At 42.9% G+C, this 19,510-nt stretch overlaps 1 protein-coding gene across 7 annotated transcripts in view; it reads left to right on the top strand.

Moving 5' to 3' along the window:
* The window catches only part of PIP5K1B (phosphatidylinositol-4-phosphate 5-kinase type 1 beta), a 264,099-nt gene that overhangs the window by 175,992 nt on the left and 68,597 nt on the right, over positions 1-19,510 (top strand). For all 7 annotated transcript variants that reach the window (XM_064290556.1, XM_023539444.2, XM_064290554.1 and 4 more), the window contains one exon: positions 16,201-16,318. In XM_064290556.1, coding sequence (XP_064146626.1) covers positions 16,201-16,318 — 118 coding nt within the window. The remainder of the gene's footprint in view (positions 1-16,200; positions 16,319-19,510) is intronic.

The following is a 19,510-nucleotide window of genomic DNA, read 5'->3' as shown; positions in this document are numbered from 1 at the left end:
ATTGGAATATAGAATGTACGAAGCATGAATCTAGGAAAATTGGAAGTTGTCAAAAAATGAAAAGGAACACATAAACATTGATATCTCAGGCATTAGTGAGCCGAAATGGACTCCTGTTGGCCATTTTGAATCAGACAGCCATATGGTCTACTAAACCGGGAATGACAAATTAAAGAGGAATGGTGTTGCATTCATCATCAAAAAGAACATCTCAAGATCTATCCTGAAGTACGACGCTGTCAGTGATAATATCCATACACCTACAAGGAAGACCAGCTAATACAACTATTATTCAAATTTATCCACCAACCACTAAGGCCAAAGATGAAGAAATTGAAGATTTGTTTTCCAGCTTCCGCAGTCTGAAATTGATTGAACATACAATCAGGATGCATCGATGATTACTGATGATTGGAATGCAAAAGTTGGAAACAAAAAAGAAGGATTGGTAGTTGGAAAATATGGCCTCTGTAATAGAAATGACACTGAATATCTCAAAATAGAATTTTGCAAGACCAATGACTTCATTGCAAATACCTTTTTTTCAACAACGTAAACAGCAACTGTACATGTGGGCCTTGCTGGATGGAATACACAGGAATCAAATCAACTACATCTGTGAAAAGAGATGATGGAAAAGCTCAATATCATCAGTCAGATCATTAGTTAGAACAAGGCCAGGGACCAGCTGAAGAACAGACCATCAATTGCTTGTATGCAAGTTCAAGTTGAAGCTGAAGAAAAGTAGAACAAGTCCACGAGAGCCAAAATATATCCCACCTGAATTTAGAGACCATCTCAAGAATAGATTTGATGCATTGAACACTAATGACCGAAGACCAGACAAGTTGTGGAATGACATCAAGGACATCATATATGAAGAAGACAAGAGGTCATTAAAATGACAGGAAAAAAAGAAAAGACCAAAATGAGTGTCAGAAGAGACTCTGAAACTTGCTCTTCGACATCAAATAGTTAAAGTGAATGAAAGAAATGCTGAAGTAAGAGAGCCGAACAGAAGATTTCGAAGGGCAGCTTGAGAAGACAAAGTAAAGTGTTATAATGACATGTGCAAAGACCTGGAGTTAGAAAACCAAAAGGGAAAAACATGCTTGGCATTTCTCAACCTGAAAAACTGGAGAAAATATTCAGGCCTTGAGTTGGAATGGTGAAGGATTCTGTGGGGAAATAGTAAACAACACAAGAAGCATCAAAACAAGATGGAAGGAATACACAGAGTCACTGTACCAAAAAGAACTGGTCAATGTTCAGTCATTTCAGGAGGTAGCATATGATCAAGAACCGACGGTACTGAAGGAAGATGCACTGAAGGCATTGGTGAAAAACAAGGCTCCAGGAATTGACCGAGTCCCAATTGAGTTGTCTCAACAAATGGATGCAGTACTGGAAGTGCTCAATTGTCTATGCCAAGAAATTTGGAAGACAGCTACCTGGCCCACTGACATAAAGAGACCCACATTTATGCCTATTCCCATGGAAGCCTATCCAACCAAATGTGGAACTTACTGAACAATATCATTAATATCACACACAAGTAATTTTGCTAAAGTTCACTCAAAAACAGTTGCAGCACTACATCGAGAGAGAACTGCCAGAAATTTAAGCCGAATTCAGAAGAGGACGTGGAACGAAGGATATCGTTGCTGATGCCAGATGGATCCTAGCTGAAAGCAGAGAGTACCAGTAAGGTGTTTGCCTGTGTTTTATTGACTATGCAAAGGCATTTGATTGTGTGGATCATCATAACAAATTATAGATAACATTGCCAAGAATGAGAATTCTAGAACACTTAATTGTGCTCATAAGGAACCTGTTCATAGATCAAGAGGCAATTATTTGAACAGAACAAGGGGATACTGAGAGGTTTAAAGTCAGGAAAGGTGTGAGTCAGGATTGTATCCTTTCACCATACCTATTCAGTCTATATGTTGAGCAAATAATCAGAGAAGCTGGACCGTATAAAGAAGAACGGGACATCAGGATTCCAGGAAGACTCATTAACAACCTGTGTTATGCAGATGACACAACCTTGCTTCCTGGAAGAGAAGAGGACTTGTCGCACTTGCTGATGAAAATCAAAGGCCACAGCCTTCAGTATGGATTACACCTCAACATAAAGAAAACAAAAATCCTCACAACTAGACCAGTGAGCAACATCATGATAAATGGAGAAAAGATTGAAGCTGTCAAGGATTTTATTTTACTTGGATCCACAATCAACCCTCATGGAAGCAGCAGTCAAGAAATCGAACCATGCATTGCATTGGGCAAATCTGCTGCAAAAGACCTCTTTAAAGTATTAAAAAACAAAAATGTCACGTTAAGATCTAAGGTGTGCCTGACCCAAGCCATGGTGTTTTCAGTCGCCTCATATGCATGGGAAAGCTGGACAATGAATAAGGAAGAACAAGAAGAATTGATGCTTTTGATTTGTTGTGTTGGCGAAGAATATTGAATATATCATGGAGTCCCAGAAGAATGAAAAAATCTGTCTTGGAAGAAAGCTCCTTAGAAGGGAGGATGATGAGACTTCGTCTCACATACTTTGGACGTGTCATCAGGAGGGACCAGTCTCTGGATAAGTACATCATGGTTGGTAAAGTGGAGGGTCAGCAAAAAGGAGGAAGACCCTCAAGGAGATGGACTGACATAGTGGCTGCAACAATTGGCTCAAATATAGCAATGATCGTGAGGATGGTGCAGGATGAGGCAATGGGTTTCATTCTGTTACGCGTAGGGTGGCTATGAGTCAGAGCCGACTCGATAGCACCTAACGACATCATCACCTTAGAATAGAAAGAGAAGCATTATTATTAAGTTGGAAATGTCACCAATACAAACAGGATTTTTCAGATAAAATGGTCTAGAAAGTAAAAACAGAGATATTCAATATGGGAATTCGGGAGAGATTATTTTGCCTTTGGGGCTATGAGGAGTGACTTGACAGACACATTTGTATTTAAAATAAGTTTTTTCTTTTCAAAAGAGCCCTGGTGGTGCAGTGGTTAAGCAGTTCACCTGGTGCTTGGCTACTAACTGAAAGGTTGATGGTTCGAACCCATCAGCTGCTCCGTGAGAGAAGCGGGATTCTACTTCCATAAAGTTTACAGCCTTGGAAACCATATGGGGCACTTCTGCTCTGTCCTATAGGGTCACTATGAGTTGTTTTTTTTCTTTTCAAAATAAGCCATTTCTACTATCCTGTATTACTGGACTTGGGTGAAAGTGGCTGTGGAGATAAGGTCAGCTAGTGGTCTTTTTGCTTGATTTTTTTTTTTTTTAATCTTTAGGGAAATGGCATTTACACATTTATCTCTGTGTACAGTGTTCAACTTTCTAGAAGTAAAACCTAGAAATCAGCTACATAGTCACAGCTGGTAAACCATTTGCCATCAAGTCAACCTCGACTCATGGTGACCCCGTGTGTGTCAGAGTAGAACTGTGTTCCATGGGGTTTTCAATGGCTGATTTTTCAGAAGTAGATCACCAGGCCTTTTTCTGAGGCACCTCTGGGTGGACTTGAACCTCCAACCTTTTGTTGGGCAGCTGTGTGTTAACTGTATCACCCAGGGACTCCTCAGAGTCAAAGGAACACATAAATAAAAGAAATTTAGCTATCAGCTAGAGACAGCCTTAAATGCTGTTAGCTGAAAAATCAAGTTGATCTACTGGAAGGTCTGAAGTTTGCTTCTCAAAGGTCCTCTAGCAGCCAGGAGAACTAGTTTCCAGACAGAAAATTGACAACTCCAAGGCCTGATAAATAATGCTATTTGCTCACAATACTACTCTTCTTTCTCTGGGTGGAAATTGTTCTCTGTGTGTGTATGTGTGTGTGTTTCTCGAGGTAAATATGTAGGTAACAAAATACTTCCATTCCATTTCAACATTCTTCATGTGTCCAATTCAGCGACATTAATTGTGTTCATCATGTTGGCAACCATCATTGTTCATGTGTTTCTGTTTCCATCACACTTAACAGAGCTCAGTGTTTCCTAAGCAGTGAGTCTGTTTCTCCCCTCCCTCCACCCACCTCTGTCAACCTTAGATCTGCAGGTATTTGCATGCACATTAGTGGGATCATACAGTATTTGTCCTTTTTGGTCCGGCTTATTTCGCTCCACATAATGTCCTCCAAGTTCATCCCCATTGGAGACTGTATCAGGACTTCATTCTTTTTATGGCTGAGTAATATTCCATTGTGTGTAGGTACTGCATTTCCTTTATTCATTCATCTGCTGATGGATGTTTAAATCATTTCCATCTTTTGGAAAGAGTGTCTGAATGTTTTCTAACAGTTTATCATTCCAAAACAAAAGTGTGTATCAACTACACTTTTTCTCTTTAAAGCCAGGAGGCCATGAATGTGTGTTAATCTTCTAGTATGATCTGCTGGGCTCATAATTCCTGTAAAAGTGCACGCAGGTTGTTCTGGCTCTCCTGGGCCCTACATAGGCACTTCACCCTTATTTTTGCCTCCTGGTTGCCTGGGCCCCTACATAGGCACTTCACCCTTATTTTTTTCCTTCAGCTGCAAATCAGAGGAATGGAGGATGTGTGTGGGATGGTGGCTGGCAGGGAGCTCAGAGCGCCGTGAGCGGTTAAGCCTGAAGACGGGTGTGTGAATGAGGGCAGGTGCTTCATCCTTGCTAATCCCTTCTTCCTCTCACACTGTGTTGCCACCACAACCAGCACTGACAGGCATTAGGGGGAAGATGTGGCCCAAGCCCATGGGCTCCAGACCAGCAACCTCAGCAGCCCCTGGGAACTTGTTAGAAATGCAGATTCTTGGGCTCCACTCCAGACCTGCTGAATCAGCAACTCTGAGGGTGGGACCCAGCAATCTGCTTTAACAAGCCCCAGGTGATTCTTAGCACACACAGCCAAGCACACTACGTCCCATTTTAGAGTGGCAGTCTTTCTGGTAGACACCAAATTCTGATCTTGGGGTTATTGCATGATTCTTACAACTAATAAAATTCTAATGTTTCACTCTTTTAATATCTCAAATATCAGAATTACATTTATAATTGCCTCATATGCATGTGAAAGCTGGACGATGATTAAAAAAAGATGAATTGACACATTTGAATTGCAGCGTAGGCAAGAATATTGACTATATAGGAACAAATCAGTACTGGAAGAAATAAAACCAGATTGCTCCTTAGCCACCCACAACAATGGACTCAAGCATACCAACGGTCATGAAGATGGTGCAGGACTGGGCCGCGTTTCATTCTGTTGTACATGGGGCTGCCATGAGTCGGAGCCGACTTGATGACAACCAGCAACAACTACAGCAGCATCTAAATTATATATGACACTGTAGCAGGTGCTTCTCTTTAGAAGCACATAAACAGGATCGTCATCAGGTAGTCACTTAAAGGCACTTTCTGAGTTCATCCGTTTTATTGATGGACAATGTATTGTAAGCCTGATGCGTTGTCATGGTGAAGACAAATGATGGCCTCTTCTACCCCCCGTCTGTCAGTGCGTCCTGTGGTGGCCAGCATGCTGCTGTGATACTAGAAGCTATGCCACTGACATTTCTAATACCAGCAGGGTCATCGATGGTAGACAGGTTTCAGCAGAACTTCCAGACTAAGACGGACTAGGGAGAAATGCCTGGTGATCTACTTCTGAAAATCAGCCAGCGAAAACCTTATGGATGACGAGAGAACACTGTCTGATACAGTGGTGGAAGATGAGCCCCTATGCTGAAAGGCACTCAGAACACACAGTCACCGAAATACTAGACTTAAGCCTACCAGCAGTAATGAAGATGGTGCAGAACCGGGCAATGTTTCGTTCTGTTGTACGTGGGGTCACCGTGATTTGGAACTGACTCAACGGCAATTAACAACAGCAAAAAGAGGAGACCAAAGCTGTAATTCCTGTTAAGTGTGTCCTTGCCTTCACTCTATAACCCAGGGCAGCAGCAGCTGAGGTGCAGGAGTGCCCTTGAGCGGAAGGATCCCTAGCTGACCCACCCTATTGAGAAACAGCCACTGTTACATTTAAAACATGCCATTTTAGAGTATTTACAGCCTTTAAATGTCAACCTTTTGACTCAGACCAAGAATTTCTTTCACCAAATACCAAATACTGTTTGTTTAAATAATGCACAGGCTCTGGATGTATTTAGATGAAAAGTGTGACAGGAAAAAACATGTCGGCCATGTCTCAGCTTCCTTGTGGCCATGTCTCAGCTTCCTCGTGGGCATGCCTCAGATTCCTCTCTGACCTTGGTCTCTTCATTGGCTCAGCAAAGGCGCTGGCCTGGTATTGCCCAGTGCACGTGCTCTTGGCTTTTCGGAATCAGGACTACATGTTTTAGGATTTTTCTTATCCTCAGACCTGTCCACTAAATGCCAGTACCATCTCCTAGTTACGGTGACGATCACCATGTCCCCACAGGCTGATGGATAAACTAAATATCTAGATGGTAATGATGGTTTCATGAGTGTATATATCGGTCAAAACTTAAAAAAAAAAAATGTGCTTTTTATTGCATGCCAATTATATCTCAATAAACTGCCCCCAAATGCTCTCACAAACACTCCTGGGGATGGGAGTCCAGGGGTGGGCAGAACCAGCCCTGGGTGTAAGCCCCTAGAACATTCAGAAGGCTCTAGGAGCTTAAAATGCAACATGTCTGTCAGGGTCACAGAGGCCTTGGGTGGTGCAAACTGTTAACATGCTCAGCTGCTGACCAAAAGGAGGAGGTTCGTGTCTACCCTGGGGAGCCTTGGAAGAAAGTCCTGATGGTCTGTTTCCCCAAAATCAGCCACTGAAAGCCCTATGGAGCACAGTTCTACTCTGACATGCGTGGGGTTGCCCTGAGACAGCGAATAGTTTAACTGGGTCATAGAGAACTGCTAGCTCCAGGTGGCGGGAGTTGTTTTAATTTACTACTGCCATGAAGCTGCGGAATCCATTTCCCTTAGCAACAAGATGCACGACGTTATTGTTATTTTTTAAGATGCTCAAACTTATTTTTAGATACTATATATATATATATATTTTATATATTTGCTCTAGATTGATTTCATTCTGTAGCCGGAAAAGCTCTGGGCCCTTTTAAGACTTGAAGGATGGTATAAAATCACTTTCAACTACCTGGTTCTATGATCTTACCAAAATCACGAAGTAGATGAGCGAGAGAACCGGGACCGTAGCTTGATCTTTTGACTCCAGATTCTCTGCTGTGATCAGAAGCTCGAGTTGTAGATAAAACAGTGGCTGCTAACAGCAGGAACAAGGCCACTTCTACAGACCCAGACTTAGATCCAGCTTGAAGACTGGGCTCTACCACTCATTTGTCACCAGGCTTCAGTGTCACCTGTCCAGCTGTATTGCCACTTAAATTTTCTTTGTCTTGGTGTCACCGTCTCTGCACTGGGACAAAGCATCCTTTACTTATCCTACCTTACAGGTGTGTGGTCATTCTTGCTGCACAAAAGTACAGGTATTTAGCACCCTTTAGTGAAACCAACTGCTGTCACCCAGGAGTTGCTGTTTCCCAGGCTTTGCCAAGAGGCCCCAAACCCACGACTGGCACTGACAGTTTGAAATAAAGGAAGCTTAACCCAAATATAAGTGCCACCCCTAAAACACCAAAGGTCTGTGGCTCAGCTTCAACACTAGACGCTAAAGTGTGTTGGAGTCACCCAGCTAGTTTTGCCCCCATTACTGAGTACTGACTCATTCTGCCTAGGGCCCCCAAAGCTGTACTTGTTTATCAGACTCTAAAACCACATGCCAATAACTATCTCCCAGTTTATTGTACAGTGCTGGCTTGGGTGTTGCTGTAATGCTGGAAGCTATTTCAAAATACCAGTAAGGTCACATGTGGTGGATGGGTTTCAGCAGAGCTTTCAGACTAAGACAGATTAGGAAGAAAGGCCTGGCAGTCTGACTTCCAAAAATTCGCCAGTGAAAATGTTATGGATTATAATAAGAATATCGTCCGATAGGATGCTGGAAGATGAGCCCGCTAGGTTGAAAGGCACTCAGAATACACAGCAGTCACAACAGTGGACTCACGCATACTGACAATGGCGAAGGCGGTGCAGGACCTGCAACGTTTTGTGTTGTTGTACGTGGGGTCGCCATGAGCTGGAGCTGACTTGACAACTAACACCAACAAAACCACATATATAGAAGCTGTGTGTTCACAGCCCATGCAAATGAGAAGGCCTCTGTAGCCAGTGAAACCATCTGTAAGAGAAATACTGGCTACCAGACCCTGTGGTGTGAAGCCCGCATGGAGAAGTGTCTGGGATATTTGGGCAGGGAGTCCCCTGACGTCTGTAAATGAATCCTCCAAAGGAAAAAAGAGTAACTTCCCTGAGTAGCCGAGGAGCGCCAGGTACAAGCTGAGGCTTATCCCTCTGCTTGAGACTGCTTTGCTATTCTGGCGTGAGACTAATCTCCCCATCTGTTTGTTCCTGGCCAGCTGAGACCCTTATTTCCCCCTCCCGGACTTCGATTTATCTGCAAACTGGGAAACTCCAAATGGAGGCCAGGGCTTCTTCAAGCTCCCACGTCGTATAATTCTAAATGACCAATAGGAGACCCTGGGTGATACAAACAGCTGAAAGGTTGGTGGTTTAAACCCACCCCGGGGTGCCTTGGAAGACAGGAGTCGCCATGAGACAAAATCGACTTGACGGCAGCTAACAACAGCAAATGTCCATTGTACTTAGGAAATAAGTATTTTCAGACTAAGACGGGTGTAATGGTTAAGGTTGTATGTCAACTTGGCTGGACCAAGATTCTCAGTGGTTTGGCAGTTATGTAATTATGTAGTTTGGCAGTTTTATAATGATATAGTTATCCTCTATTTTGTGATATAATGTAATAACCTCCATGATGTGATCTGATGTGAGCAGCCAGTCAGTTGTAAGGGGCGTTTCCTTGGGAGTGTAGCCTGCATCCAATACATATATGGACACTCTGGCAAAGCTTGCTTGCTTGCTTGCTTTGGATCCGGCATCCGGCTCATCATCATCTGACTTTCAGATGGCAGCCTGCCACTTTGCCTGCCAGTCTTGGAATGTATCAGCCTCCACAGCCTGTGAGCCAGCAGCCTCCTGTCTTACCTGCTGATCTTGGGTTTGTCGTCATCCACAGTCTGTGAGCCAGTGGGCCACCATCTGACTTGCTGATTTTGGGTCCATCAGCCACTGCAGCTGTGTTAGTCAGGAGACACCTCCAGCCTGATGCCTGATCCATGGCCTTGGACCTTGCCAGCCTCTACAACTGTGTGAGCCATTTCCTTAAGATAAATCTTTCTCTTTCTCTCTTGGTCTGTACACACACACACACACACACACACACACACGCTCTCTCTCTTACATATATATTTGTTGTTATTAGGCGCTGTCGAGTCGGTTCCAACTCACAGTGACCCTGTGTACAACAGAACGAAATACTGCCTGGTCCTGTGCCATCCTCGCAATTGTTGCTATGTTTGAGCCCATTGCTGCAGCCACTGTGTCAGTTCATCTCATTGAGCGTCTTCCTCTTTCTCTGACCCTCTAACCTAGCATGATGTCCTTCTCCAGGAACTAGTCCCTCCTAATAACGTGTCTGAAATATGTGAGATGTAGTCTTGCCATCCTTGCTTCTAAGAAGCATTCTGGCTGTACTGCTTCCAAGACAGATTTGTTTGTTTTTCTGGCAGTTCATAGTCTATTCAATAGTCTTCACTAACACTATAATTCAAAAGCATCAATTCTTCTTCAGTCTTCCTTATTCACTGTCGTGCTTTCACATGCACATGAAGTGGTCCAGCGCACCTTAGTCCTTAAAGTGATAGCTGTGCTTTTTGATACCTTAAAGAGGTCTTTTGCAGCAGATCTGCCCAGTGCAGTGCGTTGTTTGATTTCTTGACTGCTGCTTCCGTGGACATTGATTGTGAATCCAAGTAAGAGGAAAGCCTTGACAACCTCAATCTTTTCTCCATTTATCATAGTGTTGCTTACTGGTCCAGTTGTGAGGATTTTTGTTTTCTTTATGTTGAGGTATAATCCATAGTGAAGGCTGTAGTCTTTGATCTTCATCAGTAAGTGCTTCAAGTCCTCTTCACTTTCAGCAAGCAAGGTTGTGTCATCTGCATATCGCTGGTTGTTAATGAGTCTTCCTCCAATCCTGATGCCTTGTTCTTCTTCATATAGCCCAGTTCTCAGATTATTTGCTCAGTATACAGATTGAATAAGTATGGTGAAAGCATACAACCCTGACTCACACCTTTCTGACTTTAAACCACACCGTATCCCCTTGTTCTGTTTGAACGACTGCTTCTTGATCTCTGTACAGGTTCCTCATGAGCACAATTAATTGTCCTTGAATTCTTATTCTTCGCAACGTTATCCATAGTTTGTTATGATCCACACAGTCGAATGCCTTCGCATAGTTAATGAAACACAGGTAAACATCTTTCTGGTATTCTCTGCTTTCAGCCAAGATCCATCTGACATCAGCAATGATATCCCTGGTTCCACGTCCTCTTCTGAATCCAGCATGAATTTCTGGCAGTTCCCCATCGATGTACTGCTGAAACCACCTATGTATATATATATCCCCATCCCATTTTCCTACTGCCATCGAGTCAGCTCTGACTCAAAGCGACCCCATGGGTTTCCAAGGCTGGAAATCTCTACAGAAGCAGACTGTCGTCACGTTTTTCTTCCACTGAGCCACTGGTGGTTTCGAACCACTGACCTTTCAGTTAGCATGTGATTGCTTTAACCACTGCTGGCCCATGGTCAATCTTTAACTGCTTCTTGGTGAATTAAGAGGGGAGAGAACAAGATAGGAAAAGAAGTGTCCCTTCCTCACAGTCCCTTCCTCCTTTCTTAGAATTAAAATGTCATTTCTTTATGAAGTGATAGTGACAGCACTATGTGTTTGCTGAATTGTTTAGTTTCTTACTTGGCAAAATAAAGTTGGACATCCTAGATTGGCCTCCCAACTTTTGTTGTTGAAATTTCACTGGCCCATATAATCCAAAAATTTAGAACCACTGCTTTAATAAACCTTACAGCAGAAAAGTTCAAAGCCTCAATTTTATGCCAAGACAGAAGACTAGCATTTTTGTACCACACACTACGTAAATACACTGAAGAAACATAGGACAAATCTTAAAATGGGTAGAAGCCTGTCCTTCTGCAGACTTCGTTGCTGCTGAAGAAGTCCGGGTGCTGGCCTTTTCCCAGACTTAGGCAAGGAAAGCCAGGGGGAGGTTTCCAGGGGACTCTTCCACTAGATAGCAGACTAACGTTCATTGCAGTCCTTGTATGGAATTGCCTGTCTGCTGTGCTACGGCCCAGGGTTGTTAAGCATTTTGTACGTGTGCTGAGGAGCTGGGCCACACATGCACGCCCACAGGAAGTCACTGGTGAGAACCACAGGAAACTAAGGCTGAGGTCTGCTATACCAGCTGTTGGGTTTTTTTCTTGTGCGCTGGGAGTCTTGACAAATATTGAGGCCTAGCTGGTGCTAACAGCCTGCATAACTTGCATTCACTTTACTAAAGCTTCATTCATGTCAAGCTGGTGTTTATTATTCACTGGAGCAGCTTAAATATGCGGAGGTCAACAGGCCCTTCGGTATTCTGAGCGTGTAGAACTCTGTGTGCATGTGTGTTAAAGGTGACAGCTTTTAACCCTAACTTTAAAGATGTATTTAATTAAAACTATTTCATTATGCCTCCTTTGCCATGAGACCAGAAGAACTGGATGGCGCCTGGTTACCATTCCTGCATGTTTGGATCAAAGACTCTATAGATGAATCATTATCAAAGGGGGAAAAATTTAGAACAAGATTTCAAATTCTCATGGAATCCAGAATTTCTGAAGCCATTGAGGCTGAACGAGTTCCTGAAACTGTTGCCGTGAGATAATCCTTAAACCTTAAGCCTTAAACCAAAAATATCCCCCGAAGTCATCTTTAAATCAAAAACAGTTGAACTTAATTACTAGAGAATGTCTGCCTTGACTATTGAGCTCTTTTAAAGAACTATATATATGGGATCAAACTGAGAACAGCAACTCAAAAGGTTAGATAGGAAACTTAGGGGGCAATGAGTTCATGTCCTGAGGAAAAATTTGGAAGAGGAAGATGAGAATGGTTACATAACAAGGAATGTCATCAGCATCATTGAATTGTTCATGTAGAAATTGTTGATATATGTTTTGCTGTGTATGTTTTCAACAACCTCCCCATTTTTTTTAAATCAGATGGACTTACAAAAAATTATTTCATTAAAAACTCTTTGAGCTTCCCCTGAAGTCTTCTTAAAACCAAATAATAGTTTAGCTTGGCTAGTAAAGAATGTCTGCCTTGAGCATTGTATTCTTTTAAGATCAATCTATATGGAATCAAATTGACAATAGCAATTTGAAATCCTTCGAGGATTTTTTAGGCACATACATACCAACGAAATGCCTTTTTCGCCTCCTTTTTTATATGAATGGTGGCAGGCCATGTACAGTGTTCAGCATCCTGCTTCTCTCATTGGTCTTCAAGATCTTGCCGTATCAATGCATACAAACTCCCTTGTCTCTGAAAACTAAACAGTAAAAACCCAGTTGCCATAGACTCCGAATCATGGCGCCCCTGTATGCGTCCAAGTAGAACCGTGTTCCACAGGGTTTTCAATAGATGGTTTTTCAGAAGTAGATTGCCAGGCCTTTCTTCTGGGGACATCTGGACATACTGGAACTTCTGACTTTTCTGGTCAACAGCAGAGCGTGTTAACCATTTGTACCACCTAGGGAGTCTTTTTTTTTTTTTTCAATAGCCGCGTAGTATTTCTATGTGCGGCTGCTGAACCATAATTAATCTGACCAGTCCTCTACTGGGGACATCTAGGTTGTTTCCAGTCCTCGACGGTTCTGAGCAATGCTCTAATGAATAGCAGTGTGCACATATGTCGTCTTGTACATGGGCGACTCTTGTCTGTAGGATAAATTATAGACATGCATTTGCTGAAGGGAAGAGTATGTGTATTTGTCGTTTTGATGGAAGTTGTAGAAAAGTCCTCCATAGGGAAAGGAGGAATTTACCTTCCCACTAGAAATGTCTGGTGGCGGGGCCGGGGGGGGGGCATTTTCCCTGGAGCAATATCAAAGTTTTGGATTTTTGCCTTAAACCTAGGAGCCCTGGTGGTGCAGTGGTTGAGACCTACAGCTGCTAACCAAAAGGTCAGTAGTTCGAATCCACCAGCCACTCCTTGGAAACCCTATGGGGCAGTTCTACTCTGTCCTGTAGGATCGCAATGAGTTGGAATCGGCTTGACAGCACCGGGTTTCTGGTTTTTTATGTTGATGTTAGCACCTAATCTCCATTTAAGAACCAATTCTATTGTATTTACCATTATCTTGAAAACTCATTCTTTCATTCAACAAATAAATTTACTGAGTGTCTCCTATGTGCCTGGCTGGCACAAATGGTTAAGTGCTTGACTATTAACCAAAAGGTTGGCAATTCGAACTCACCCAGAGGCTCCTTGGAAGAAAAGCCTGGAGATCTGCTTCCAAAAGTCCACAGCCTTGAAAACTGTACGGAGCACAGTTTTGTTCTGCATACATAGGGTTGCGATGAGTTGAATTGAAATCGACTCAACAGAAATGGATTTTTTGTTTACTATGTGCCAGGCACTGATACAAAAATCTGCCTGCCTTTGAGAAACTTACATTGTAGTAGAAGCCAGGTGTGTTTGTTGATTATTTTTTCACTCATGTGCTCAAAGTCTTTTTATTTGTACAGCCTTATTTGTCTCTTTGGTACCATGAAAATCAAATCATACATCACCCCCATTAGAATAGCAATGATCAAAAAATCAGAAAACAACAGATATTGGTGAGGTTGTGGAGAAACGGACCCTCATCCATTGCTGGTGGGAATGTAAAATGGTCCAGCTGCTGTGGAAAACAGTTTGGCGGGTCCTCAAAAAGTTGAACATAGAATTACCATATGACCCAGCAATCTCAACCCTAGGTGTGTACTCAGAAGTGAGAGCAGGAATGCTAACAGAAACCTGTGCACCAGTGTTCACTGCAGCACTTTTCACAATAGCCAGAAGGTGGAAACAACCAAAATGTCCGTCAACAGATGAGTGAGAAGCCAAAGGTGGTCCATCTGTAGAATTAAATATTACTCAGCCATGAAAAGCAACGAAGCCCTGATGCATGCCACAACGGGGATGAACCCCGAAGCATCGTGCTGAGCAACCTAAGTCAGTTACTAGAGGACAAATACCCTATGATCCCACTTACATAAAATAAGCAAATGTATAGCAGGTTATTTAGTGGTCACCAGGGGTAGGAGGGGGTGGGGAAGGCTGAGTTTCTGTTTGGGGGACATCGAGTTTATGTTGATAGTGGTGGAATATTTTGGGCAAGGATGTCAATGATGGCGGTTACAGCATGGCAAATGTAATCATCGTCGTTGAATTGTAAATGTGGAAGCTGTTTTACCGGGGGCAAATATTTTGATAAAAAAAAAAAAAAGTCAAACCATAATGAAGTCGCATAGCGCCTGGAGGTCCCAGCTGGAATGTGGTACAAAGAGATCGTGAACCTTTTTGTAAAATCGTATTATTCTACTGCATTGTTCTGATTTTTTGCTATGAAAATTTCAATGAGTAGATTAAGTGAAAGGATCCCTGGTGGCACAGCAGTTAAGCACTCGGTTGCAAACCGAAAGGTTGGTAGTTCGGACCCCCCAGCCTCTCTGCAGAAGAAAGATGTGGCAGCCTACTTCCCTAAAGATGACAGCCTTAGAAACCCTGTGGAGGCAGTTCTACTCTGCCCTATAGGGTCGCTGTGTGTTGGAATCGACTCAATGGCAGAGTTTGGGTTTTTTTTTTAGATGAGGTGACTTGTCTGACACCATGTGAAAATGGACTACTAAATGTAGTTGAAGAATAAAAAACATGAGAAAGAGAAACATTAAAATTCAGGCTAATGGGTGCCTCGAAAGAGAAGGTGGTGGATATGGTCAGTGCGAAGTACAGAGAGGACTCAGCTATATGGATAATGGTTTATCTCTTAAGCAACATTTTGGGTTCCTGGGTATTCACTGGTTTTTTCTTTATACTTTTTATGTATCATAAATATTGCACAAACATTTTTAAATATAAACCCAGAAAAGGAAAAAAAAAAAAAAAAGGTAATATATATTTGGGAGCGGAAATCAGGTTTTAAAATCCCTAAAATATTTACAGTCTCTGGTGGTGCAGTGGTTAAGAGCTTGGCTGCTAATCCAAAGGTGGGCAGTTGGAACCCACCAGCTGCTCTGTGGGAAAAAGATGTGGCAGCCTGCTTCTGTAAAGGTTAAAAAAAAAAAAAAAAAGTGAAAACCCTACCAGGCAGTTCTACTCTGTCCTATAGCGTTGGTATGAGTCGGAATCGACTTGACGACAATGGTTTGGTTTTCCCTGTGTCGTACAAATGGTTAATGCGCTCAACTACTAATCGAAAGGTTTGAGGTCTGAGTCCACCCAGAGTCTCCTCGGAAGAATGCCCTGGCAGTCTGCTTCTGGAAAATCATCCACTGAAAACCGTATGGAGTACGGTTCTACTCTGACACACATGGGGTCGCCATGAGTCAGGGTCAATTCCATAGCAACTGGTCTTACTGATTTCTTGAAAACATGTACGTAAGATAATTTAGAACCATGTCCCATCCGTTTGTGTATGATGGGTCTCTCTTGGTTAGGATATTTTAAAAATCATTTCCCTTATTCCTAATTTAAAATGTATATCCAATATCCAAAATTTATGGTAAAAAAATTCATTTTTGGGGGAAATGGCTTCACACACCAAGCCCTGGGTCTTTATGCTAAAAACATTATCATCCTGGTATCACAGGAGGAGAGCGGGTGATTTTCCCAGGAAGGAGGAGGAACAGGTTGCTCAAGAACGTTCGGGATGGACACAGAGGGTGATTGGCAGGGAGTGTATACTTGGAGAAGGCCCACTGAGTTCCCATCTGTTTTTCCCTGATGGCCATGCTGCCTTTGTGACCAGAGCTTTGACGAACCATCACCAGGGGATGGTTGATTCTAGAGAGGAAATAGACCCAGGACCAAAGAGCTAGACTTAAAGTCAGTGTTGTCTTTGCTAATTTTCTTTCTCTCCCTGTCTTCTTTTTTGGATGCCTTATCTGCAGCGAAGGGAGCAATCTGACCCCGGCCCATCATTATCCAGACTTCAGATTTAAGACATACGCTCCACTAGCCTTCCGATACTTCAGAGAACTTTTCGGTATCAAGCCTGATGATTACTTGGTAAGGGCCTGCCCTTTTCTTCCTCCTAAGGAAATATACTATGTAAATACTTGTCTCCTAGCAACAGTGATAAGTGACAGGTGTTTGTCACTTCAGAAAGCTCTGGGGGCATAGTAAAAGCTCCCAGGTTTCATAGTGATTATAAATTTAGCTTCAGGAAATGTGATTTGATGCTGCAACCCGTACCTGATAGCTACAAAATCTGCGGGGTGATTGATATTTAAATAACTGTGGTATTGCTTGCTCCTTCGGATAATTATAGGCAGTCCTGGGTTACAAAGGAGATCCATTCCTGAGTGTGTCTTTAAGAATTTGTAGGTAAGTTGGAACAGAGGCAAAAGGTTCTTATTTAGCCTAACTTTAATGCTAGAAATGGGAGAAACATGTGGCATCTGCTTGGTAAGGATTATAGCCTTGGAAACCCTATGGAGCAGATCCACTCTGTCCTATCGTGTTGCTATGAGGCAGAATTGACGTCATGGCAATGGGTAAGGGGTAATGGGTTAGTGCAACAGAAGAGTCAAAGCCTTTTCAGTGATCTGAAAGCTGCATGTGCAGCAGGTGAAGAGCATTGCAATGAAGACTCTGTTGCCAGTAGGGGTTGGTTCAATAGTTTCAAAGTGAGGGCAAATTTACAGAACATTAAAGGGCAAGTACTAGTTGCCAGGAAGTCTGACGTTCATAACAGATACATTATAATTAGTTCTACATACACCTGTGGATTTGGCCAATTGGATTCTTTTTGAAAGCCTTCCCATTTTATTTGACTTATTTATAGCTTTCATAGCAATCCTGCCTTGGCCCACAGCCATGCTCACCTTGACCTACAAGTTTGAATCATATTTTAAAGAGGCTGAAGAGTTTCCTTCCCCACAAATCCCTTCATGCAAGCTCCTTTTAGAATGTATTTATTTGGAATGAGGGCACATTTTATCTGTAGACTTGCCTTCTCTTATCTCCCTTCTGGCACCCTGGAGGTACAAACACAACGGCCTTCTGGTGAGGTGGTCTGATAGGACCTCTGAGTTGTAGCTTACTCCTACTCAAGGGGCCTAAAAGTTCCTTTTCTGTTGTGGGTGGAGAATGGTTTATTTCATAATTTGGTCACTGTTAACACCCTGAGGCTCTTCAAGATTGTTTTTCAAGAAGCAGATGGGAAGGATGTCATCAAATATTTATTGTTCAGCCCCTTCTAAATGGTCTTAATAAGACTTGAGCCAGATCCTGGAATCATGCTTTTTCAGATGAAACAAAGCACGTTTGTCACTTATCACAAAGAAGAGTATTTGAAATGCATCTTAGCATTTGGGTAAAATGTAAGTGATTGAATTCAAAGCTGGTTCTGTTCTGAGCTGATGAGAACCCTTGAAGGATCCTCCTCTCTAGGAAGAAATCATATGGCTTCTGTCTGATGGAGTAAGACTGGTTCCTCCAAAGCCAATCACATGGAGTCAGTTCTGACTCATGGCAACCCTGTGTGTGTGAGAGTAGAACTGCTCCATAGGGTCTTCAGTGCCTGATTTCTTTGGAAGTAGATCACTAGGTCTTTCTTCCAAGGAGCCTCTGGGTGGGCTTGAGCCTCTAGCCTTTTGATGAGCAGCTGTGTGTGTTAACCATTTGCACCTCCCAGGGACTCCTCAGAGCATGTAAGTCTCCATAGAGCAGTGAGGGCTGAGTAGAAGGTCCTGGACGTCCTGATCCCCCTAGCTGTGGATGTCTCTGTAGCTTTCTCTGTCACCGCTCCCCTTAACTGAAATGTCAGATGGCCCTCCTGAAGAGGGCAGAGGGCTATTGACCATGCCATAATAGTTGTTTTTCAGAAAAGTCTACATTTTTGTAACAATTTCACACCACCTCACCATGACTGGTTGATTCCCCAGGTTTCCTCTCTTCTCCTGGCAGGAGGCTGAGGCGCAGGTGGACCAACTCCAAATTTACTCGCTATATGACCTTCCTGGGGTGGCAGTAGCAAGCTGTTGCCATTTTCTTAGGGCTGTGCGCAGTATTTTTAGAGCCATGCACAAAAACTCATTCACAAAAAGTATGTGGACTGCGCACGCATCGCAGGACTGAGGATCCTCCCCTCGCTGTTCATGAATATATATGTCACTCCCTATATAAGGAGCCGGGTCCTTCTTACTAGTCTGTCTTAGTCTGGAAGCTCAGCTGAAACCTGTCCTCCATGGGTGACCCTGCTGGTATCTGAATACCGGTGGCATAGCTTCCAGCATCACAGCAACATGCAAGCCCCCAAAGTAAGAAAACTGACTAACATTGCGAAGAATGGGAATTCCAGAACACTTAATTGTGCTTATGAGGAACCTTTACATAGATCAAGAGGCAGTTGTTTAGACAGAACAAGGGGATACTGATTGGTTTAAAGTCAGAAAAGGTGTGAGTCAGGGTTGTATTCTTTCACCATACCTATTCAATCTGTATGCTGAGCAAATAATCCGAGACGCTGGACTATATGAAGAAGAATGGGGCATCAGGATTGGAGGAAGACTCATTAACAACCTGCATTATGCAGATGACACAACCTTGCTTGCTGAAAGTGAAGAGGACTTGAAGCACTTATTAATGAAGATCAAAGACCACAGCCTTCAGTATGGATTGCACCTACACATAAAGAAAACAAAAACCCTCACAACTGGACCAATGAGCAACATCACGATAAACAGAGAAAAGACTGACGTTGTCAAGGATTTCATTTTACTTGGATCCACAATCAACAGCCATGGAAGCTGCAGTCAAGAAATCAAATGACGCATTGCACTGGGTAAACCTGCTGCAAAGGACCTCTTTAAAGTGTTGAAGAGCAAAGAAGTCACCTTGAAGACTAAGGTGTGCCTGACCCAAGCCATGGTATTTTCAATTGCATCACATGCATGTGAAAGCTGGACAATGAATAAGGAAGACTGAAGAAGAATTGACGCCTTTGAATTGTGGTGTTGGTGAAGAATATTGAATATACCATGGACTGCCAGAAGAATGAACAAATCTGTCTTAGAAGAAGTACAACCAGAATGCTCCTTAGAAGCAAAGATGGTGAGACTGCATTTTACATACTTTGGACATGTTGTCAGGAGGGATCAGTCCCTGGAGAAGGGCATCATGCTTGGCAGAATACAGGGTCAGCAGAAAAGAGGAAAATCCTCAGGGAGGTGGATTGACACCGTGGCTGCCACAAGG

This window comes from Loxodonta africana, chromosome 9 (genome assembly GCF_030014295.1).
Source record: "Loxodonta africana isolate mLoxAfr1 chromosome 9, mLoxAfr1.hap2, whole genome shotgun sequence".
NCBI classification, from domain to species: domain Eukaryota; kingdom Metazoa; phylum Chordata; class Mammalia; order Proboscidea; family Elephantidae; genus Loxodonta; species Loxodonta africana.
The sequence above is the reverse complement of the archived record's forward strand: the minus strand, read 5'-3'. Positions and strand labels throughout refer to the sequence as shown.